At 35.0% G+C, this 25,158-nt stretch overlaps 1 protein-coding gene across 2 annotated transcripts in view; it reads right to left on the bottom strand.

The window, feature by feature from the left end:
- The window catches only part of LOC126968910 (annulin), a 47,319-nt gene that overhangs the window by 10,196 nt on the left and 11,965 nt on the right, over positions 1–25,158 (bottom strand). The window contains exons 1-6 of one of the 2 annotated variants that reach the window (XM_050814104.1): positions 14,410–14,630; positions 10,554–10,778; positions 9,522–9,800; positions 8,110–8,261; positions 1,672–1,912; positions 240–400 (exon numbers count right to left, since the gene is read on the bottom strand). In XM_050814104.1, coding sequence (XP_050670061.1) covers positions 240–400; positions 1,672–1,912; positions 8,110–8,261; positions 9,522–9,800; positions 10,554–10,778; positions 14,410–14,485 — 1,134 coding nt within the window. In that variant the 5' untranslated portion in view covers positions 14,486–14,630. Of the gene's footprint in view, positions 1–239; positions 401–1,671; positions 1,913–8,109; positions 8,262–9,521; positions 9,801–10,553; positions 10,779–14,409; positions 14,631–25,158 lie in introns of those variants that run through there. The other variant, XM_050814103.1, reaches the window with a different exon arrangement.

Raw genomic sequence — 25,158 nt, 5'->3', positions numbered from 1 at the left:
TTTTGATTGACAAGGCGTAAACAGTCAGCCACCCTTGGCATTAGCTCTATAATGCTAGCGCACACAATATTTACTAATTAAAATTGGTCACGCATGCTCTGGCTGTCAGATCGTCTATACATTAGAATATAAGTATAATATACTTATATGTATATGTAAGTCCATGACTATCTACCACCTACTACCTATCCATAAAAGATACAGATATAAGTAGGTACAAAATATATCTCTTCTCTTACCTCACTCCACACGTGATAATTCCAAACAGAGTCCCTCGTGAACTCCTCTAAAGTATTCCCTTCCTCATCCTTTATGATGTCGATGGTGAGGCTGCCCTGGCTATCATGAGCTGCATCATACCCAGTGACCGGCCGACATGGGATACCCAGGGCCCGACATACTGGAAATATTTGTAATAATCGGATGAGAATCGTCCTCACTGAATACCACTAATCATTTAACTAATTAGTTACCTACCGCTTGGAGGCAGTTACAAACTGAGGCCGTAATGCTCAAATTATACTTAACACGAATTAAGTTTTTATCAACTTGCCAGTATTTTCTTTATCAAAACAAACACTGTATATTATTTACTTTATATTTTTTATAATACCTACTTTAATAAATTTATTAAAGTTTTTATGGAGAAAAAATTTTCATATAATATACTTTTCATGTAAATGCCTTATAAATACATTAAATTAATCTATATATATATAAAAGAGAATGTATGTTTGTATGTTCCCTAATAACTCCTAAACTATTCGACCGATCTCAATGAAATCTTTTGTAATAGATTCGTTGAAGCTCAAGGAAAAACAACGTTTGCCAGGTCAGCTGGTTATTAAAATAAATATTACACACTACTTCTTGAATGACACACAACATACACATACATTATTTATAAAGATATTAACAAAAAAGACTTATAAAGTTCAAACTTAAAAATAAATTGAATTAAGTTCGAATTTCGACCTTTGGGCGACCACTAGTTAATAATTATGAATATGCGATAAAATTTTAATCCCTATTTGAATGTCGCAGGGCTCGGTGAATTGTGAGTTTCGGCGTAGTGGATGTTAACATGGAGAAAAAGTGCAGAAAGCAAAGATAAATAAATGAGATTTAATAATTCAATCTATTTTGTGTCTTTTACACAATGTTACAAACAAGAGACAAAATAGCAGATGACGGACGCTATAATTCAGTGGGTAACGTTGATAGGTTTCTATATTTGCTGTTGGTGTATAAATAATATTATATCTTGAAATTTTTTCAACTATGGTAATACTATTTACCAAGTGAAATCTATACTCTGTGGTATGGTATAATCGAGCTAATTTCGGCAACTCGACAACTGCGCGCCTATTTTGCGTGTGTGAGAATATATTTATTATTCCTGCCACCCCAATTCCTCCAGAAAACTTTAGCAACCTACTCTCCTTCCTAAATACTTCTGGGAGTATGTTCTACACCTGGACAATGCAGAAGTACATATGCAGCGGTTTCCTCTGCCACCTGCAGGCCCTGCACAGGGGCTGTCAGCAATGCCCATATTAAATAGATGTTTATTATAAGGGCCGTGCCCGATTAGTGCCGCCGTTATCTAAGGCGATTTATACTCTGTGGTAATTCGAACTATATATGAACTGGACTTGTTGAACTACTTACCCGTAGTCAAAACACCCGCGTAAACCCAACACTGCGCAAATTTGACCGGTTTCTTCTTCTCGTAATAGCTCTGTAGGATGGCGAGCGAGCCGACCCACTTCAGCGGATGGGATCCCCCGCTGTAGTCGCTCAACTCCTTGCCCCACCTTCCCATCAGGACTCCGTTGTCGTCCTGGACGTTCACCGCAGCCGACAGCGCTCGAGCAGTTCGTATTGGGTCACTTCGGGCACGACCTTTTACCTAAACAAAGCCTTACCTTTTATTAATCCGATTATATTATATACTAGCTGCCCGGACAGATTTCGTTCTGTCAAAAGTAGTAAAAAATAAATATAACGAAAGTATTTCTGAGTGATGCCGTTATTTATGTTTTAAAATGCATTATAAATCTTTAATATTTTCGAAGATATTCATTATAATTAGATGCTGTAAAGGGATTTTTTATTGTGAAAATAAGGGACGAGACGAGCTGGACGTTCAGCTGATGGTAATTGATACGCCCTGCCCATTACAATGCAGTGCCGTTCAGGATTCTTGAAAAACCCAAAATAATCTGAGAGGCTCTACAATTGCGCTCGTTACCTTGAGACATACGATGTTAAGTCTCATTTGCCCAGTAATTTCACTAGCTACTACACAATAATGTTTACAGATTACTGTTTTTAGTAAAATTTTTGAAAAACTTTTGCTTCAACAGCTACAAATGCATTTTTGTAAATTAATGAACAATAATCAATTTGGTTTCACTAGGGGCTTATCAACAATTCACATTCAATCACATCTTTGACGCCTGGGAAGAGTCACAGGATGCATTGGGCATTTTTTGTGATTTGTCCAAAGCATTTGACTGCGTCCACCATGAAACTTTATTCCTAAAACTAAAGCATTATGGAGTGAAAAATAGAGCCCTAAATCTGTTAAAATCATATTTAAGCGAAAGTACAGATAGTCGATGTAAATGGCAAACGGTTTCGGGTAAACCTGTGGGAGTAGGTGTTCCACAGGCTTCTATTCTCGGTCCTTTCTTGTTTCTTATATATATTAACGATCTACCGTTTGTGGTAGATGATAGCCATGAGATTGTATTGTTTGCTGATGATACTTCACTTATTCTTAAAGTGAAGCGACGTGTAGATATTGATGACGAGGTAAACAATGCACTCTGAAAGATAGTGCGTTGGTTTGAGACGAATAATCTGCACGTAAACAGTAAAAAACAAAGAGTTTACGGTTCGTTACACCAAACGCAGCGGAGGTACAACCAACGTACTTATAAATGACCAGAGATTGGAACTTGTGGACACTACGGTCTTCTTGGGTATCACGTTAGATAAAAAGCTTCAGTGGGGTCCACATATTGCCCATCTAGCAGATAGACTCAGCTCTGCGGCATATGCAGTTAGAAAGATTAGAGAGTACACAAATGTTGCGACCGCTAGATTAGTGTACTTCAGTTATTTTCACAGCATAATGACGTACGGTATTTTACTATGGGGTCATGCTGCTGACATTGATATAGTGTTTGCTCTGCAAAAGAGAGCTGTTCGTGCTATATATCAGCTTGGTTATAGACAGTCTCTCAAAGAAAAATTTATAGAAATAAAGATTATGACTGTTCATTGTCAGTACATTTATGAAAATTTAATATACGTTCACAAAAATCGTCACCCTTTTGCTCTAAATAGTGATTTTCATTATTATAACACTAGAAATAAGGGATTGCTTCTAACTAATTCTAGTAGGCTTCATAAGATACATAATAGCTTTAAGGGTAAATGTATACACTTCTATAATAAAGTCCCAGCCACTGTTCAGGCATTATCTATAAATAAATTTAAATGTTGTACAAAAAATGGCTTTGTCGTAAATCCTATTACTCCACTGCTGAATATCTAAATGATCGGACAGCCTGGGACTAGATTGTGATTATTTTACAGCGATAGATATGACTGTACAATATTGTATATTTTTATTGAAAAGAGCGCAAAAAAGAATGCTGGGAGAGTTTCTTGCGCCGCTTCTTCTCTCTCAGAGCGCCATTTGTGTCCGAAGCGGTAGTAGTATCCAGTAGTTATTAGAAATGACATCAAAATTAATTCTAAAGGAATCAATTTTGAGAAAATAAATGACTTTTATGCCTTTTACTGCTTCACGGCAGATATAGGCGCCCTTCATGCACAGTACATTTAAGGTACGTAATTGGATAAAGAAATCGCTTCGTAAATTAGCCATTATTTCTTGTAAAAAGGATAAAAATAGTTCTTGTGGACTATTCGTAAGAGATATATCATCCCCGTCTTTTGTAGGACTTTTTAAGGTGTACGATACTGTATTCAGCCGCCGTCGTGTCGGGATCAGCCAGCGTTTGCAATGTAAGCACAAAAAATGTGTTCATTTATAACATCACATTAGACAACTCTAAAATTCTCAGTGTTTCTCTATTATAACATGCATGTTTTATACATATAAACCTTCATGAATCACTCTATCTATAAACGAAACTGCATCAAAATCCGTTGCCTAGTTTTAAAGATCTAAGCAAACGTGATGTGTTAGCGTCAAAACCCGATTTTTGGATAAATTAGTTTTTCTTAGGTGGTCAAATCAGTTCTTTAGGCGATACGATAAACCGGTACAGAATAGGTTAAACTAGTTTCTCCTATGGGTCTTTGGACAAACCCGTTTAGTATTGATAATTTATGTCAGGATCAACTGGTTTATTTATTTATACTTTTAATCATTTACAGATACAATCTTAAGCTAATATAGCCGCGCAAAACTGTTTCGACAGTTTGTCTGCAAGATCAAGTATCTTTTAATACGTTGTTGTATAAATGAACATTGAATGTATACGAGTGTAATCAATAAAATAAATTAATGAATAATCTAATTTTAAGGCAGTATTGATGCTAAATATTTCTTAAATTTAGTTTTAACTTTTCTCTTACTGGTTTCTAGTTGCCCTCAGGAAAACTGTTATATAAATACAGTATGCGTTTTTTCAAAGTTCTATCGCCGTAGTTGTTGTTAATTCTATACCTCGGTACCTCGAATTTGCCAGCGGAAATCGACGAAGTATCATGATTATGCAAAATTGGTTAATATCTTCATGATTGCGAGTTTTAAGCTTACTGGCAATACAAGTTACATAATATGTATGGCAATATTTTATATTTGGCCTCGTCTATACTAATTTAGCCTTGCCAACGGGCTACTTTGTACTAAAATCGGAATTAAAATAAAATTATTTTTATATAAAGTCTGCAATCACCATAATTAGTGGGCGTATTAGGTAATACATTAATGGAACTTCGAATATCACTCAAGTAAACACATGCATCTCTAAAGTAAACAGTCGAGACAACAATTTTGCATTCTCAAGTTCTAATGTTTGTTTGAACACAGAGAGCTTTTCACCTTTTCCGCACTACAAAGTATAGCGGAACTAGTATAGTTTAATAATAATATTGACACACTATTTACACATATTATCTTGCCCCAAATTAAGCATAAATAGCCTGTGTTATGGGTTGCAAGACAACGATATATTTAATACAATATACTTAAACATACATAAATACATATAAACATACCGAAATACCTTTAAACATCCATGACTCGGAAATAAACATCCATATTCATCATATAAATGCTTGCACCTACCGGGATTCGAACCCGGGACCTCTAGCTTAGTAGGTAGGATCGCTAACCACTCGGCTATACAGTTCGTCGTTTATATCAGGGGTGCTCAAACGGTCGATCGCGATCGACCTGTCGATTGCTTTCTGAGTCGATCTCCAGAAAAAAAATCCGATATAGAACTATTCACAGATTTTGTTTTAGGTAACTAAGATCGGTAATTACGTACCATCTTATCAAAAGTATGCTCAGGACATGCAGTGTCATGCTGATTCAACATCCAAAGTCACTCTTTAGTTAAGTAAACTAAAGTTCTAAAGAACTTTAGATACTAGAACGTGTTTGTTTTGTAAGAACCAATAAACTCGCAATTTTGAATAATTTTGAGTTTTTTCATTGACATTTGAGAGCAGACCTACAATAACCTTGACTAAAACAATGCATATTATTGTGCGCAAAACTAATATCTATGCCATCGTGACACTCTACCTAGACGACAATCCTTCATCACACATTTTTTCCTCTTTAAGCCTCTCAGAATCGATCGATCGTAGTCTAGCAGCTATTGAATTAGATCGCCAGCAGTTCAAGCTTGAGCACCCCTGGACTCTACATTAAATACAAACTTAATAGCGTACCAAATTCGATCATGTGTTTAATAAAACACAATCGGCCTTACAAATAAAATTGACATAAAGTTATAACTAAGCATAAACCAAGAATATGTAAAATGTTTACAAATAGACATTTTGCTTACGATTGGTTTGTTCGGACGTATAACGTTTCCCGCGTTTATTTGCAAGGCAGCTTGTCATTCGGTAAACTTCAGAATTATCATTGTATTGACAGTGTTGTCAACGATACTATAAACATTTTGGATTTTCTTTGTTTATCATCAGTTATAACTTTATACTAAGTTTATTTGGAAGGCCGAATAGCTGTAGCGACAAGACTAACAGTTTTATTTCATAGCAGCACGTGGTTACAAAACATAGACAAGTCCATAAATAATCAATCTACTACTGTTCAATTACATTATGATATTGTCTATATTATATATTTTCATAATATTCTAACAGTGTTTAGGCTTAAGAACACATAAAATCGAGAACAAAATAATAAAAAAAAAAACATTTCAAAGATTAGATTGCCAGAACGTAACGTACGCAGTCACAATAGACCGCCACCACTCGTTGTAAAAAAAGGTCGTTGACCGATACATTCATAATAGTATGATTACAGTGCACAATAATTAATTGAATATTGGCATTTGATCCTAGATAAGAATATTTTGATGTGAATAATATGCGATGAATTGCAAGTCTCAAAATAACGTAGATATCATAGGGCAATGATATGACTAGGAATTACGCTCACAAATATATTTATTACTAGCTGATGCCCGCTACTTTATCCGTACAAATACGACTGAGCTAGCAGTGCTAATAAAAATCGTTGTTTCTTAAAACTTTATATTAAATAAAAAAATCGCAATAATTTTTGGATACGCCCGTTCCAAACATACTATCTACAGATAGAGATAAATTACTACCTTCTACCTACTGTCAGTAATTAGCTGTCAATAATCTGAGGCTGTCCCAATATACCCGATAAGTCATTCTTATCGCCTTATATTAGGACGCGTGAAGTGCAATTTCCATACAAACTTCTATTACTGGTAAGCTATACGTCGTCCCATTGACAGACAGCGTGTAAGGATAAGGTGAGTTACCGTCGATAAGTTTAATGGGATAGAAAAGTCAACGAGAGTTACGATTTTTATCTCAAGTAAGAGATAGACTGAATATTGGAAACGGCCGTAAAGGAATAAAGATAAGAAGACGCAATTGAAATCTATCCTTAAGGGACGAGACGAGCAGGACGTTCAGCTGATGGTAATTGATACGCCCTACCCATTGCACTCAGGATTCTTGAAAAACCCCAAACCCCTGAGCGGCACTGCAATTGCGCTCGTCACCTTGAAACATAAGATGTTAAGTCTCATTTGCCCAGTAATTTCACTAGCTACGGCGCCCTAACCGAAACACAGTAATGTTTACACATTACTGTTTCACGGCAGAAATAGGCGCCGTTGTGGTACTCATAAACAAGCCGGAATCCTGTGCAAAGGAGCCAGATGTGTATTTTTAATCGACGTAAATGAAGTGTTTTTTTATGCATTAGTATAAGCTACTACCACAAAAATTATGATAAATAATTTTCATTAAATGTGCTATTATTGTACGTAAAAAATAATGCATATTATTTTACATCAAAACATTGGCAATCTATTGCGTAAATTTAGAAAAACATAATATGTAATTACTTACTTATACAGGCTGATATCGTTAAGTGCTATTATTCCGTAACTATTATCAAAAAACTTTAAACGGTTTTCAAGGAGCTTTCTTCCACGTTCTAGAAAGGTCTGGAAGAAACTTCCTTGTGCGGTGTTTCCGGGACAACACGACATGGGTACCTTCAAAAAAAGCGCGTACACCTTCCTTAAAGGCCGGCAACGCTCCTGTGATTCCTCTGGTGTTGCAAGAGTATGTGGGCGGCGGTGATCACTTAACATCAGGTTCAGGTACGCTCGTTTGTCCTCCTTTTCCATAAAAAAAAAAGTTTTTTCGGAATATCGCCTGGTCACACTTTACCGGTTACAGTTTATTATTCCCTTTAAAAAAAAATCCCAGCCCATAAACAAGTTTTCACTTCAACAAAAACAACTCAATGATTACACCTAAATGTACTAGGAGACCATAGCTTTTGAGGAATAAATTGATTTGAAATTGTACCTTTCCGATTTCTCTGACTAGATAAAGTGCGCAATCCAAAATATCTTTCTCATGTTGCGCATAATTCCATGGCGTAGGTTTAATTCTATTGTACACGCCTCTGAACATCAACCCACCATCTTCTTGAACATACTCCTCGCGATGACTGTGACCTATAAATGATATGAATAAAATTACATGGTGCCATTATTCTTATATTTATTAATCATACTAGCTGACCCGGCGAACTTCGATCCGCCTAAAAGTCGGTTCTTTAAATAAACGTAGCCTAAGTTACTCCTTATTACATCAGCTACCTGCCAATAAAAGTCCCGTCAAAATCTGTCCAGCCATTTCAGAGATTAGCCGGAACGAACAGACAGAAATTGTAAAAAATGTTATTTTAGTGTAACGTATATATATTCATATACATGTAGTAAAAAACGGTTATTTAAATATTACAAACATACACTCCAATTTTATTAATATGTATAGATTATAAAATCACGTACCACAGTACATTTTTGTAACTAACCTAAGCCATTAGAACATAAACGCTTTTTTTAATGACAATAAGGGACGAGATGAGCAGGACGTTCAGCTGATGGTAATTGGTACGCCCTGCCCTTAACAATGTAGTGCCGATCAGGATTATTGAAAAACCCAAAAAATCTGAGCGGCACTACAATTGCGCTCGTCACCTTGGGACATGTCTCATTTGCCTAGTAATCTCACTAGCTACGACGCCCTTCAGACCGAAACACGATAATGCTTACACATTACTGCTTCAAGGCAGAAAAAGGCGCCGTTGTGGCACCCATAATCTAGCCAGCATCTTGTACAAAGAAACCTCCCACTAGTATTTACTAGTCGCCTCTTACGACACAATCAATTAATTATTAATCCAATAAATTCTCATTTTTTTTTAAACTTAATTCGTGGTTGGAATTCAGCCGCAACTAAAAATTTTTTTTTTTTTGTTTTTATGGAATAGGAGGACAAACGAGCGTACGCGTCACCTGGTGTTAAGTGATCACCGCCGCCCACATTCTCTTGCAATACCAAAGGAATCACAAGAGAGTTGCCGGCCTTTAAGGAAGGTGTACGCGCTTTTTTTGAAGGTACCCGTAAGGTATGTCGTATCGTCCCGGAAACACCGGACAAGGAAGTTCATTCCACAGCTTTGTAGTACGTGGAAGAAAGCTCCTTGTAAACCGCACTGTGGAGGACCGCCACACATACAGATGGTGGGGATGATATCCTAACTTGTGGCGTGTCGTGCGAAGGTGGAATTCGGCGGCAGGAATCATGTTAAACAGCTCTTCGGAACATTCCCCGTGATGAATGATGAATGCGGTAGAAGACACTCATTGTTAGATTTAATCTTCACATTTATTGCCGATTTTTGATGGGTAAAAAGTACAAAACGTTACCTGGCATATAAACGCTGTCATTCAAACACCAGGGATTGAAGAGCACGTAGATAGGCTGCGGGTGAGTGTAACTCAGTGAGCTGCCTCCGTTCAGTCTGGTGTCAACATCCAACCGCCAGGAAGCCACAATGCAGTCAGCAGAAGGAGTGACAGCCACCATCAGATGAGAGTCAACTTGACCTTCGTACACGGCGTTCCATGATCCGAGCGTCTCCGAACCCTTCTCTAGCATAGGCACGGCAGCAGATGTATCGTCAGACGGTCCACGTTTCTCCACATCTGTTCAAAATATGCCCACAGATTAAGAATAGCCGCTGTCCAGATTGAATGAAACATAATATACACTGCGTTATTTGAAGTTAAACTTATTTTGGCGCGTCAGGGAAAAATTATCAGAGTGAATTTTTTCGATGCGCTCCAACACCGTCACGTAAATCCGACACCGTGACGTTAGCTGGTCCACTAGACCATTTGTATCATACTTCAGACTAAATTAACTAAATTATGCAGAATATTAATATTTTAATTGGTTGTATTTAATAGACCAGCGCTGAAACCATTGAAAAAATATAAGGATGAAACCCATTGGAATATGAAGAGAATATAACAAACATGAAAGGAAATATAATTTATGGGTGATCTGAGGTCGGGAAGTGGAAGGGCGTGAGTTTTTAAGGGTTTATCTAAATTTTCAGGAAAATTACAAGTCCTATGGAAACAAGTTAAGTAGCAAAGTAGTTAAGTAGCAACTTTTGTATTTTGATGCTCGTTTTTGGCGGGAAACTAGTGAAATGCAACCATTGTGCATTTAATTGTCCAGCATTCAGTGTACAAGGACTAATTTTAGTAAGTGAAATAGACACGATTTATAAACCTATTTATAATTTTATTTGTAGCACTGTAGAGAAGCTGTAAATATTTATAATTTTAATCATACTCTTATATTAATTAATTTCATGTTTGGCTTAAAGGACTTGTGTCCAAAGCCGATAGTAAATTAAAAAAAAAGCTTATTACAAAGTAGAACATTACCTGATACGTAAAATATGAAAGAAACAGCATCTCTGTTTGCATCGTACGGTCTGTTTAAAAGGATATCCAGTTTGAAAGGCTGGCCTCGTCTTACAACAAGACACCTGTCCACATCTCTTGTCATGAGGTTAAATTTATTTGTGTGGTGATTTTCTCCGTTTGTTTCTATGCAGAAGTCGATTCCTTGCACGGCGAGTACGCCTTGTCTTGTCCCGTCGATGACATCTGAAGTAAAATAATACCAATTACGTAATTTATAGGTCTAGATTAATTTATGAAAATAAGTGGCCCAGTATAAATAACTTCCCAGGCGTCAAAGATGTGCTCAATGAGTCTAGTACCCGCATTAATTGTTGAGAAGACCCTAGTGAAACCAAATTGATTTTTGTTCATTAATTTACAAAAATGCATTTGTAGCTGTTGAAGCAAAAATTGTACTAGAAACAGGCAGGACTGAAATAGGTCTGAAATTAGCAGGGTCAAAAGAACTGCCCGATTCAAACAAAGGTATAACTTTGCTGTATTTCACGAGGTCAGGGAACACACCCTCATCTATGCATTCATTAAATATTATTCCTAATTCAGGTGCTATAATGTCAAGTATATATTTTACAATATTAGTCGAATGGGGATAGGTCTTTTGTATTTTTTAGGTTAATTATTTTGAAGATTTTTATTATATGGCTACCAGTAACATACTTAAATAAGATGTTAAGTATCATTTGCCTGGTAATTTCACTAGCTACGGTGCCCTTCAGACTGAAAGACAATAATATTTACTCATAACTGGTACCCATAATCTAACATCCTGTGCAAAGGAGCCTCCCACTGGTAGGTAGAGCCCTTAATGCTACAACCTATGAAAACTGACCAGGTTTATTAGTGTGCGTGACTATATGACTAGCTATGTTTCCCACTCGCGATTTTATTTCACTTGTGTTAGTGTGCGTGCATTGCTCAAAATAGAGGTTAACAGTCCACCTGTCTATCTAGACGCATAAATGATCTAAGATTAGATCATTAGACTATGACAGTTGTGAAAACGTCGAAAAAATTTTCTAACCTCTATTTTGAGCCATGCACGCACATTAAGCTAATATTCCTGGCTTGTTTTTATCGGTTGTCTAGCAAGAGACTCTACCTAGACGTATAAGTTGTCTAGTGATCTAAGCATAATACATGTAAATTAATATTGCAATTCCTTGTGTGAGTCTCCGTGTTATTGGTGCGTTACGAAATAATTCATTCAGTGAAGCGATCTGTAACGAGTATGAGGAAAGACGTAACTATAACAAGTTCATCGATTTTTTTAACCAATAGCTAGGTTATACATGATATACGGGATGTCCCACGGCTATGCCACATGGAACAGACATAAACTTATAATGCCTACTACTCGGCTAAGTCGAGTTAGTAAGTCTTATTGGGGGCGATGTATATGCTTTTACAACAAGATCCCAGAAAATGTTCAAAACAAAAGTATTACGTTATTCAAAAGAATTGTTAAAAAACGTTTATGTGGTAATGATTACTATAACATAAATGACTTTCTTAATGATACCACAGATTGGGAATGGAGTGACCGCCCTCAGGCTATTAAATAATAAGTTTAATTGTAAAATATTACTTTGTAAACATATTTTTTCGATGAAAAAAAAGCCCGCTGAGTTTGTTGCGCCCGTTCTTCTCAGGTCTGAGGCATTCATGTTGGAATGGGTGGTAGTTTTTGACTTTCAATAAGTGATGTCACATCCTATTTTGAATAAAAATATTTGAATTTGGAGTATTAAATATTGTAGATGGTAAGAGAACTGTCATTTACGTAATACCAGATAACATTAACGGATTGCCCAAAGAGCTGCAAGAAATGTACATAAATACCACGAAAATCAAAACTCGCTTTAAAAGATACATCCTGAAAAATGAAAAGAAAATTGAAAATTGAAAATAAATTGAATGGCTCTAGGTTCCCAGAGAAACCCGTGAGGTTTTCGTGGTACTTATTTCATAAAAATGTTATGTATTTGTTCTGTATTGGCCAATAAACTAAATAAAATAAATATTTTACTGAAAGAAGACATTATTTTAATTTAAAAAACAATTTAATTTACATTCACAGATTTTTAAATAATTGCCTGATTGAACCGGGAAGAAAGAATGATAATGTTAGTCGTATATCTTTACGACAATCAACAATGTCAGCTTTTTAATTATCCTAACCCGTCAGTGGCCAAGCTGCCACAAAGCGCGTGGCGCCCATGGCAGTCTTAAGCCGCCGCGCGTTACCGACGCCAAGGTTAACGGGCTCGGGTTACAATAAAATTTATTGATTTTGAAGTGTTTCGGCTTGTTTATAAAAACGAACGTAAATGCTTTTGTTATTAAACAAGCTAGCGCTTTGATATTACATCAATTGTTAAAATTCTTTCTCCTTCTATTTCTAAATCTTCCTTTTATTTCTGATGCTATGCTATTTAGCAAAAATTATAAGCCTTATGATGAAGCCTTTCGATCGGTAGGATAAAGCTACAAAGTATTTTTTTTCTCGTATAGCAGGTTCGATTCCCGGTTCCATTAGGCAATTATATTAAATTTATAAACGCAGTTTTAATTGTTTATTAAATTAAAATAAAGTTTTTTTTTTTCAGTAAAATGTTGCAATATCTAAGGTACTAACTGTCTGTGTGGCATAGCCGTGGGACACCATAAACATTTATAAGCTAGGTTATACACCATACGAAATATATTTAAAAGTAAGAGAAAAGATAATTAATATATTCTCACATATTTCTACAAACACAATCTCACACGAACTTTTGATAGAATATTTGAAACTTATGTAACGATATCTACAATTTTATTGTAATGTAGGTAGTATACTTCAAGCGGCAAATAGCATATTTTTTTTTAATTACAATTAGAGATAGTTTGAGTTTTCTATAACCTAGTTACGATTTAGGTAATATATACTAAGATATAAAAAATCTATGTAAGTGCCTACTTTATTTCGTATAAATGAGCACCTGTTATTGGCTTTTTGTTTTTCAGATTATAATCACTTATGACAAAATTAAATAACTCTAGTGTTTCTAATTATTTTTATTTTTTTACTTACTCGGGTAGGGCATTGAATATTTGACGTTTGAGTATTTTTGTTGAATCATCTACCAAAATATATTGTATTTCAAATAATTGGTAAAAAGGTGAAGCGTTTCTTGCCACTTCTTCTCATTGAAGATAAACCTGTTTCCGAAGTGGCAGTAAATGTTAAAAGAAAAGAACAAAATGACTTGCTTGAGTGTCATTTACTTGACCTAGACAAATAAAGTGATTTTGATTTAATTTGATTTAAATAAGTCAGTTGGTATTTTATGGATCAAAAGCAATAAATAAATCAGGTATCGAATATTACGTAATATTTACGTTTAAGACGATTTCGTCCCATATTTAATTAACACAATTTAGTAGGCATGGTGCGATCTTATAGACATATCGAATACGCGAAGGATTACTAAACCGAAGTAATTTTGGATACTTGCCAAATCATTAATAATTTATAGATTTATGTGTCTGCTAAATTTGTTCAATATTTTTTTTAATAATATAAGGGCCGAGACCAGCAGGACGTTCAGCTGATGGTAATTGATAAACCCTGCCCATTACAATGCAGGTCTACTCAGGATTCTTGAAAAACCGCGCTCGTCACCTTGAGACATAAGATATAAAGTCTCATTTACCCAGTAATTTCACTAGCTACGGTGCCCTTCAGACCTAAACACAGTAATGCTCACACATTACTGCTTCACGGCAGAAATAGAATATTTTAATTGAATACAATTCACTGTTTCAAACATACCTGGCACGAAAGGCACTATGATGTACTTCTGGCGGCGTCCAAAATAATGCCTCCAAAGGCTTTTTATGTACTCCATAATGTACACAACACAAGTATAATGTTACAGTATATTAACTATGTTTCGATACAGTAGCGTAACACATAGCAAACATTTTCGAGGCTCGCTAATTGATCAACAAACGTTGTGTGTCTTGCGTATGCCGTCATGCACTGTGGACTCCCGTATTGTACTCCACCTATAATACTCCAACAACGATGATGTCATAGAACACGAGAAAAGCTTACAAAGATTCTGTAACAGATCGACGATGCCTTGAACACATCATCTACTTCCTGCAAAAATGTGACTCCAAGTTACTTTGGTACATAATAGACATCCGGTTTGCCCATTTTATTCTTAGAAATATGACGTGTTTGCAACGAAGGATTTTTTCATATCGACAAACATACGACATACATAAGAACATCTATACAACACAAGATAGATAAGAGGAACACCAGTGGGAGGCTCCTTTGCACAGGATACTGAAGCACTAATGTGTAAGCATTACTGTGTTTCGGTCTGAAGGGCGCCGTAACTAGTGAAATCACTGAGCAATTGAGACTTGAACATCATGTCTCAATATGACGACCGCAATTGTAGTGCCGCTTAGAATTTTTGGGTTTTTCAATAATCCTGAGCGACACTGCATTGTAATGAGCAGGGCGTATCAATTACTATCAGCTGGACGTCCTGATCGTCTCGTCCCTTATTCTCATTAAAAAATATCCAACGATGATACAGTAAGATAGAAAAGGAAAGCGGATCTATTGTAGTAACAGATTTTGATAGACAAGTCGTAAACAGTCAGCCTTGACGCCGTTGAAACGCCTCTTCATCTCTTCTGCGATGCTGTTTGTAATACTCACGTCAAGTAGATACTGCGGTTAGTAAAAGCAGTGCTTGACGACGAGTACACACCTCAAAAAAATCTAAGCAACATGAATGATATTACAAATTTACCATTTATATTAATTAATTTCTAAGTCTTTATTCACTCAAAGTGCATAGGTACGTTAACTTTTATGTTATTGATAACATACTGGCTTGTTGTAAAAAAAAAATCGATTATGTTTTGTTTTTTTTTTTTTCATAAAATTAATTGAAAGGGAATTTGAATTTAAGTGCGTCTTTATTGCAACGTTTAGTCTTGGTTTTATAATTTTACCAACCATTTAAATAAAGTAAGCGACAAAATTGAATTGTTAGACATTCTTTACGTCATGGAGCGACGTCATTTGAAGGCAAAGTACATGTTGCTTAGACTTTTTTGATGTGTGTATAAGTTTGAGTGGCGAACACAATAGTTCAATTCTGAAGGCTGTGTTACTAGGACTCATTAGAACCAGACAAACAGCCACCCTCAATAAATAAAATTAATTAATTAGCTTGGTAATAGACAGTCTCTCAAAGAAAAATTTAAAGAAATAAATATTATGACTGTTCATTCTCAGTACATTTATGAAAATTTAATATATGTTCACAAAAATCGTCGCCTTTTTGCTCTCAATAGTGATTTTCATTATTATAACACTTGAAATAAGGGATTGCTTGTAACTAATTCTAGTAGGCTTCATAAGATACATAATAGCTTTAAGGGTAAATGTATACACTTCTATTATAAAGTCCCAAAAACTGTTCAGGCATTATCTATAAATAAATTTAAATGTTTTATATAAAAAATGTCTCTGTCGTAAATCCTATAACTCCACTGCTGAATATCTAAATGATCGGACAGCCTGGGACTAGATTGTGATTATTTTATAGCGATAGAAATAACTGTACAATATTGTATATTTTTATTGAAAAGAGCGCAAAAAAAAAATGCTGGGAGAGTTTCTTGCTCCGCTTCTTCTCTCTCAGAGCGCCATTTGTTTCCGAAGCGGTAGTAGTATCTAGTAGTTATTAGAAATGACATCAAAAATAATTCTAAAGGAATCAATTTTGAGAAAATAAATGACTTTTTATGATTTTAATAAAAAGCGGCCGAGCGAATAAAAGTGCGGGTCGGACTCGCCCATGAAGGGTTCCGTAGCAGTACATAATAACATAATATAAAAGTTCTTGTAGTTCGTTGTAACGTTTTATAACCTATTCAAAAAAAAACTACTTACTAGATCTCGTTAAAACTATTATCGGTGGAAGTTTGCATGGTAATGTACATCATATATTTTTAGTTTTATCATTCGCTTATTTTAGAAGATACAGGGTGGGGGCACACATTTTAAGTATCTGTCGCGCAAAGTATTCCGTTTGGAAAAAAATTATAAAAGAAACCATTATTTTGAATATTGAAAACCCAGTCAAAGCACACATTGATAAATCAAAAATGATGACATCAATGATTATCGGGTAGTCTCTAGAAGCTAGTTTATTCGCGCCTCTCAGGTTTCTTCCGAGCGCTCTTACCGACTGAGCTAACCGTCCGAGTGACGCATCGACCGAAATTTTGCTGTGACCTGTTTAACACTCAGGTTTTGGCTTCAAATGACTTGCAAATCTAATTGTTAACATTTGAAACAGCGACATCTCAATTCAATTTTCTAATATGCAATTATTGGGATTGAGCAGGCAACTGTAAAGTAAATCCTGTTGATGGAGCCACAACCTGGGAGTTGAAAATTCATACCAAGATTTAGGTCGATGAGTCACTCGGACGGTTGGCCCAGTTGGTAAGAGTGCTCGGACCATGAATTTTGGTACAAATTGAATTTGTATATTTAATCCCAGATGTGAGGAGTATCACTTAAAAATAACAAATTATTTAACTCTCTTATTGACCTGTATAGCCGAGTGGTTAGCGATCCTACCTACTAAGCTAGAGGTCCCGGGTTCAAATCCCGGTAGGTGCAAGCATTTATATGATGAATATAGATGTTTGTTTCCGAGTCATGGATGTTTAAATGTATTTATGTATGTTTAAGTAAGTATATTGTATTAAATTTAGGCAACCAAATACACTCAAAATTCTTTACAACGCTTTCATCCGCAGTATCCTCGAGTTTGCTTGCGTTATTTGGAACCCTCAGTACGAGGTTCATATCGTTGGTATTGAAGGTATACAAAATAAGTTCTTAAGATCATTGGAATCTCGGACTGGGCATATTTTTATCGATTATGCCACTGCGTTACAAAGGCACAGAATATCCCCACTAATTAACAGAAGAAATTATGTCGATCAAATTTTTCTATTTAAAATTGTTAACAGTAAGCTTGACTCAGCATCCTTGTTAAATCTAATTAAATTTATAACACCGCGAATCTCCTCTCGTTCTGAGATTACATTTTATGAATCACCTTATAAAAGCAATTATGCAGGAAATACATTTGTGAGGCGCTCTTGTAGTTTGTACAATAAACATCTTACTGAAATTGATATATTTTCATTAAATATACAAAAATATAAGAAAATAGTAGGTGATATTATACTCAATTTAATTAATTAATAACTCTAAATAATAAAATCATTGTTGTTATGTCCTGTTCTTAACTTTACTCTTATAACTGTTTAAATTTTCGTTTTGTACATTGTAATTTTGTAGTTTTTACTTTTGGTTTAAAATATCTATGTTGTTTGTTGTTTTTTGTTTTGCATTATTGTCCATTGTAAAAATAATTAGTATTTAATTTATGGAACTGTTTTGTCTTCTAGCATATGTATATTTGTAACTCACTATTGTAAAAGACTGTTTTGTTCCTGAATAAATAAATAAATAAATAAAAATATATCATTGTCTTGTAACCCATAACACAGGCTATATATGCTTAACTTGGGGCAAGATAATTTGTGTGAAAAGTGTGTCAATATTATTATTATTGATAACCAATAACGAGATGATTGTGAGATCACCGAAATGAATATATTCTGTCACGGTTAAGCCTTAATACAATCAACAACCTAACGTCCTAGATATGAATAATTAATGGCACGCTTTGACCTTATGTAATTGTCGCGTAATGGATTTAAATTGTCCTAACACATAATCATTGGCCGAATGGCAGCCGTAGCGAAGTCTATCGGCTAAATTACTAGAATTAATTCAATTCGACATTATTCAATGTGCGAAGGTAACGTTGGTTGTCGTCAACGTCAACGTTGAACGTCCACTCGTGAACGGGTGCTGCATGTGGTGCCAGGTCGACCTGTTATTTATTGGATGCAATTACTAATTGTGACAGTAATCACGACCATCATATTCACGAAGTATCCTTACACAAACAATGGGTTCAAGCTCTAAAGGTTGATGCATCTAATATACGATAATTTATATTTTTACAGTTAATTCTTTATTACTTTTAATGAAATCTATATATATAAAAATGAAATGCTGTTAGTTAGTCTCGCTAAAACTCGAGAACGGCTGGACCGATTTGACCAATTTTGGTCTTGAATTACTTGTGGAAGTCCAGAGAAGGTTTAAAAGGTGAATAAATAGGAAAATGATGCTAAATTAAATAAAAACAACAAATTTGTTTTTCCTTTGTTGTGTCCTTACATAATTTCTATGAGAGAATTTATTGACGCACGGTTTGATAGTTCTGCTGTGAAACAATTTCATTACGACAGCAGGGTGCATATTTTACGAAGTAATGTTTGATGTTATGATATATTATTGACAAATTCATATAAAACATTATTTTATTTATTATATACAGAACAACGTCTGTCGGGTCAGCTAGTAATTTATATTATTTAAACATGATTCATATCTTAAACTTATTTGCTATGTTTATTACAGCCATTGTAAATGACTCTATTTAATTGAAAAGAGTGGTTTCTTGCATGTTCTTCTCACGAGTCCAATTTTTTACGAACATACACGTAAATTCATCCTATATCCTATAATATAATAGAAATATTTGTAGTGACGATTCAATAGCGCTTAGTTGAATAATGTTTGTTTGACTTTGACTCAAATTATTCATTAAAATAGAGTGCTCTACATTGTTAAGGTCCTTTTCCATTAAACTTAATATAGAAACCGAGGAAAAGGTATCTTGAAAGACAAACAGATATCTTATGAATATCAAATACGGGGTGTAGGCAGTCAACCTCCGAATACGGAAGCGTTCTGTAGGGCTCCTTATTCTAAATCATAGATCTTCATGTGCAATTGTGTCATATACATGTCCCTAAATTCAATAATCTTCGCACACGAAAATATAAACATTTTGTGGTACCGCTTCATCGCACCATCGCATTACCCGAGCCATGGCAGCTATACCGCGTTCATTGGCATCCTTCAACTCGCTCTATGACAGGAATGCTCAATGAGATCCATTCAATTTTTTTTATCATTTATTTTAAATTAAATAAGTACACTTAACTTACTGATATATCTTGCCAAACTTTAACAGTTGTTGGCAAGTTAATGCGCTACAAAATATATAATTATGTGTACCTACATACTTAACTACTACTTACTTTAAACTAAAGTATTAGGACTTAAAAGTACTAAATGATGGGTGGACTTCCCTAGTTTCTGAAATACTAAGGTACGTGGAGAGCATTGAAATTGTATAATTAATTCAATTAATATCACTTTTTTGTTTGTAATTTTCCTTTTTGTGTTTCGTCTATTTACCCCCTTATTCATAATGGTCCGCTAACTTAAAACAGCCGCTAAGGAGTGTTTTTTCTCATTCTGACTTAGGTCAATTGAAGAAGACAGAGGGAGAATCAGCAATGCTTTAAGTTAGCAGACTATCATGAATAAGGGGGTTAGTGTAAGTGGCACTGCCGTTCTAATTGGAAAATAAATAAATAAATAGCTATTGGCATTATAGGAAGAAAGTTCTGTAGTTGCAGAAAAATTTTTGTAGACTTTTTTAGCCAGTATTGTAATGCAATGTACAGTACATTTATAATAATGGTCAATGACACTTGTACAATGTTTCTAATATGGCAGCTTTTGGGGTGAAATGCATTTCAGATTTTTGTTTTTCTTTTAATTTTAGGGACTATTAATAAAGACAATTATATATTGTGACTAGCTGACCCGGCAAACGTTGTTTTGCCATATAAAGTACTCACGCGATAGTTTTATAAGTAATAAAATATTGCCTTTATTATAGCCTGTACATCATTTTGTTCTATTGTCAATAGTTTTTGCAGCGCACGCAAAAATAGGTTTTCGATTTTACACCTTGTGTTACAAAATAGCAATTTTATTACGGATCCCTAATTTTGAAAAAAAAACATAGCCTATAGCCTTCCTCGATAAATGGACTACCCAACACTGAAAGAATCATGCAAATCGGACCAGTAGTACCAGAGATTAGCGCGTTCAAACAAACAAACAAACACTGCAGCTTGATATATTAGTATAGATTTAAAATGGATTGCATTGCACTTTTCCTCTATAATAAATAATCCGCACCTCATCTTTTTTATTTTATCTTTTTTCAGTGCCAATATATTGAAAATCATGGTTAGAATCATTGCAACCCCTCACTTTTAGGGTGTAATTGCAATATCCTGTATAATCTTATAACTATATTATATTTTATTCAAAATAGGACTTTAGAATTGAACGTTAAAATGTTTTTTTTCCTCTTTAACTAAGTATCTACAAATCCTTTTTCCAATGTGATTTAGTATTCTAAGATGTAATTTATAGATAAAATTTGTGTGTGGCGTTATAATTATTGCAAATAAGATTTTTCTAATCTATTCTATTCTAAGAGTACACTCGAATATATATGGCTCAGTCCTGAGAAGACAGGCGCAAGAAACACAACACTCCTTTTTAAACAAATTACGTTCGAATTAAATTTATTTATTGAATAGGTCCGGGTCGATTGCCCCAGTTCCAAGCTTTAGGCCTGTACCATATATATGCCAACGAATTGTAATGGAATAATCCTGTAAAACATATACATCACCCCACAAAATACTTGGTATTGCCTCAGTTGTGTCCATTTTGCATGCAGCAAGAGCTGGGCTGTTGGAGAGACTGGTGTTGACCAGTTACTCCAACCAGCCCAGCTCTTTCCAGAAGTTCAGAACACTCCTGTTCGTAGACTTCTGGGAGAGACCTCGTATTCACTAAGGTTTTTTGCCCAGTGGTTGGCAATCCCTGCACATTCTAGGATTACATGAGTGGCCGTTTCGTCCTGTGCCAGGCAGCCACTGCACTACGACTGTCCATTACGACGACCCCACAAAATACTCACTAAATCGACCTAACCGAGTAGTACCTACGCATAACAAATTTATGTTTATTTCTGGTGTTGTACTATTCTGAACAATTCTTTTATTCAAACAGCGAATTTCAATAAGCGTATAATGAATTGGATTAAAGTATTTTGAGATATCCATACTTAGCATACATATTGTGCAATTTAATATTTCTATATATACATATTCGACATATATGACTATATAATGGTTCGTGTAGGAGAGATGAACAGACCTTATCGGGTCACGCCACATAAACTGCGTAGGATTTTCTTAATAACTTCACAATTTATATTCATTTTGTATTACAATAAATGTTAGAACACGCAAAACTATAAATCATTTTATCTTATGTGTGTCATTAAGTTCCTTCGTTCCTTCAATAACTATTATAGAAAACGGTGGAAGGTTATTAGGTTCATTGCAATCACTCACTCGGCACATAACTGGCTTATCGTTTCATCTTGGACACATTTAAATGATTCGATTATACAGGTTTGACAAATAAACAGTAACATTATTTGTTATTCATAGCATTCATTCAAAATAATTATTATTAACGAACAATTTCGAATCAACTTTCAATTATTTCTTGTCCAATGTTTGATGCTAACGGCGAAAAGATTTACGTAAATAGAGCTGTGATTGTCGATTTTTTCCGCTATACAGGGTGTCCCGTAATCAGTGGACCAACGGGATACCCGTGATAGGGGTGGTCATCATCTATCGAAAACACCAAATTTTACTGTTCTAGGGCCAGTAGTTCAAAAGATATGATTTTTTAAGCATTATTTTGAAAATTCTACCCTTATCAACACAAAAGTTGAAAAAAAATATTTTTTATTTTTATTTTGCCCTGTTTCTTAACTTAAGGTGGCTGAGGAAACATGTGTCTTCACAATTAAATCCATTTTTGTGAATAAATATTGCCAAATTAAAAATTAAAAACCAAAACATGCGCAAATATCAAATAACTAAATTTGCAACGTGATGTTTGAAGCAAGCTAGTGCAAAAAAAATGTATGACAGCCTTGCGGACCATTATTTAAAAAACATCTGCAGTTCATACTGATTCCAAAAAGGTATAACAATATTACATTTTACAAAAAAAATAACTTAATAACCAATTTTAGACTCCAATTGCGAGAAACATTTAAGCGCTATCTATTCTGAGAATTATTTTGTTATCGAGAGAGAGATAACACAATATGCTATCTCTTTCTCGCTCAGGTACCTTTTTCGTTTACGGGGTCCTATTGGCCGACGCCTATGATCCCCACACCCTAATTTTTCAAATTATTCTTAGTTTCATCAGAGACTTGCTCATAGCTCGTAGCTGCACACGTGTTTTTTACTTCGCTACCATTACGACTCTTTTTTTTGGTGACTGACGCTTGAATTGGACCTTGTTTGTCTTTGTGATTTGGATACTGTTTGCCCGGATTTTATAAAATGCCTAATACCTATACTCCTCGTGAATATGCTGAGATGTATTTTATTTACGGTCTGTGTAATGCAAACGCTCGGCAAGCAGCCCGTACGTATCGTGAGCGCTATCCTAATCGCGACCGCTATCCGGATCATCGAATTTTTCTCCGTGTAAATAACGCGTATTTAGAAGGCAGAATTCCCGGAGCTGCAAACAACGTGGGAAGACCTAGAAGAGTCGATGAACTTCAAATACTGGCCGAAGTGACAGAAGAACCTTCTACGAGTGTTCGTCGTATTTCAAGACGTACTGGTATAGCAAAAACAACAGTACATCGCATTTTAAAAAGAAACAGTTTATACCCTTATCATATTCAACGAGTGCAGGCACTATTACCTGCTGATTATCAACGGAGGATAGATTTTTGTGCAGAGATGCTTCGCCGATGCCGACAAGATCCACTATTTTTCAATTCAATATTATGGAGCGATGAATCGTGTTTTAAAAGAGTTGGAGTGTTTAACATTCATAATTTACATGAATGGGCTGTTGTGAATCCACGTATTGTACGAGAAGATAGATTCCAGCACCAGTTTGGAGTCAATTTGTGGGCTGGAATCTTAGATGGTAAACTTATTGGTCCATTTGAGCTCCCACCGAGGCTTAATGGTGCTCGGTACTTGCAATTTTTAAGAAATGACTTAAGTAATTTATTAGCAAATGTACCACAGGAGGTATGTGAGAGGATGTGGTTACAGCATGATGGCGCACCCGCTCATTATTGCAGACAAGTGAGGGAATATTTAAACGAGTCTTACCCAAGTAGGTGGATTGGACGAGGAGGTACAATCCCATGGCCAGCTCGATCACCTGATCTTAATCCATTGGATTATTTTTTATGGGGATATTTTAAAGAATCCGTATATGAAACCGTTAACGATAACGAAAGACAGCTAAGACAAAAACTGAATGTGGTGAGTGAAAAAGTCAAAAATAATGAAAGGGCGTTAAAAAGTTTAAAAAGAAATTTTATAAGAAGATGCCGGCTATGCCTTAGAGTAAGAGGAAGACATTTCGAACATTTATTATAAGAAATAAATAAAAAAATTCTAACTATTTACTTTTGTTTTATTGTAAATTCCGCCAAGAAATTGCTATCTAATGTTGATTTAAAATAATTATTGTCTTTTATTGTTTCACAATAATGATTAATTATACCTTTTTGGAATCAGTATGAACTGCAGATGTTTTTTAAATAATGGTCCGCAAGGCTGTCATACATTTTTTTTGCACTAGCTTGCTTCAAACATCACGTTGCAAATTTAGTTATTTGATATTTGCGCATGTTTTGGTTTTTAATTTTTAATTTGGCAATATTTATTCACAAAAATGGATTTAATTGTGAAGACACATGTTTCCTCAGCCACCTTAAGTTAAGAAACAGGGCAAAATAAAAATAAAAAATATTTTTTTTCAACTTTTGTGTTGATAAGGGTAGAATTTTCAAAATAATGCTTAAAAAATCATATCTTTTGAACTACTGGCCCTAGAACAGTAAAATTTGGTGTTTTCGATAGATGATGACCACCCCTATCACGGGTATCCCGTTGGTCCACTGATTACGGGACACCCTGTATATATTATGTAACGCAAAACTTACTCAATCCGACAACTTATGACGTTGTCGGATTGAGTAAGCTTATTATTTTAGTGTTATACCCAGTAGCACAGTTTCTCGGGCTACCTCTACATTCTCATCTTAAATTTTTACAAATGTTTTTACCTCTCTCGCATCCAATAATAAATGGTTTACGCTAAACCTATGGACAGCTTTAGAAAGAGCACAGCTTACATCGTCAACAAATACTTTAAGTCTTAGTCTAACTTTAAAGACCAAAAAAGTTTCCTCTGTAAACAGTACTATTTTATGATTATTTTCTTTTTTAGTATCTATTTTCTACAATTTAGAACATTAATATAGATAAGAACCAGGAATGGCTCTAATATTGAGCCCTGTGGCACCCCATTGTCACAAGTGACCTAGATGATAATTTACCTAGTTGGTATCAACTTTGTGAATTCTATCACATAGGCAGGATG

Source organism: Leptidea sinapis, chromosome 17 (assembly GCF_905404315.1).
Source record: "Leptidea sinapis chromosome 17, ilLepSina1.1, whole genome shotgun sequence".
NCBI lineage: Eukaryota > Metazoa > Arthropoda > Insecta > Lepidoptera > Pieridae > Leptidea > Leptidea sinapis.
Note: the sequence above shows the minus strand (reverse complement) of the source record. Positions and strands in the feature narration are given on the sequence as shown.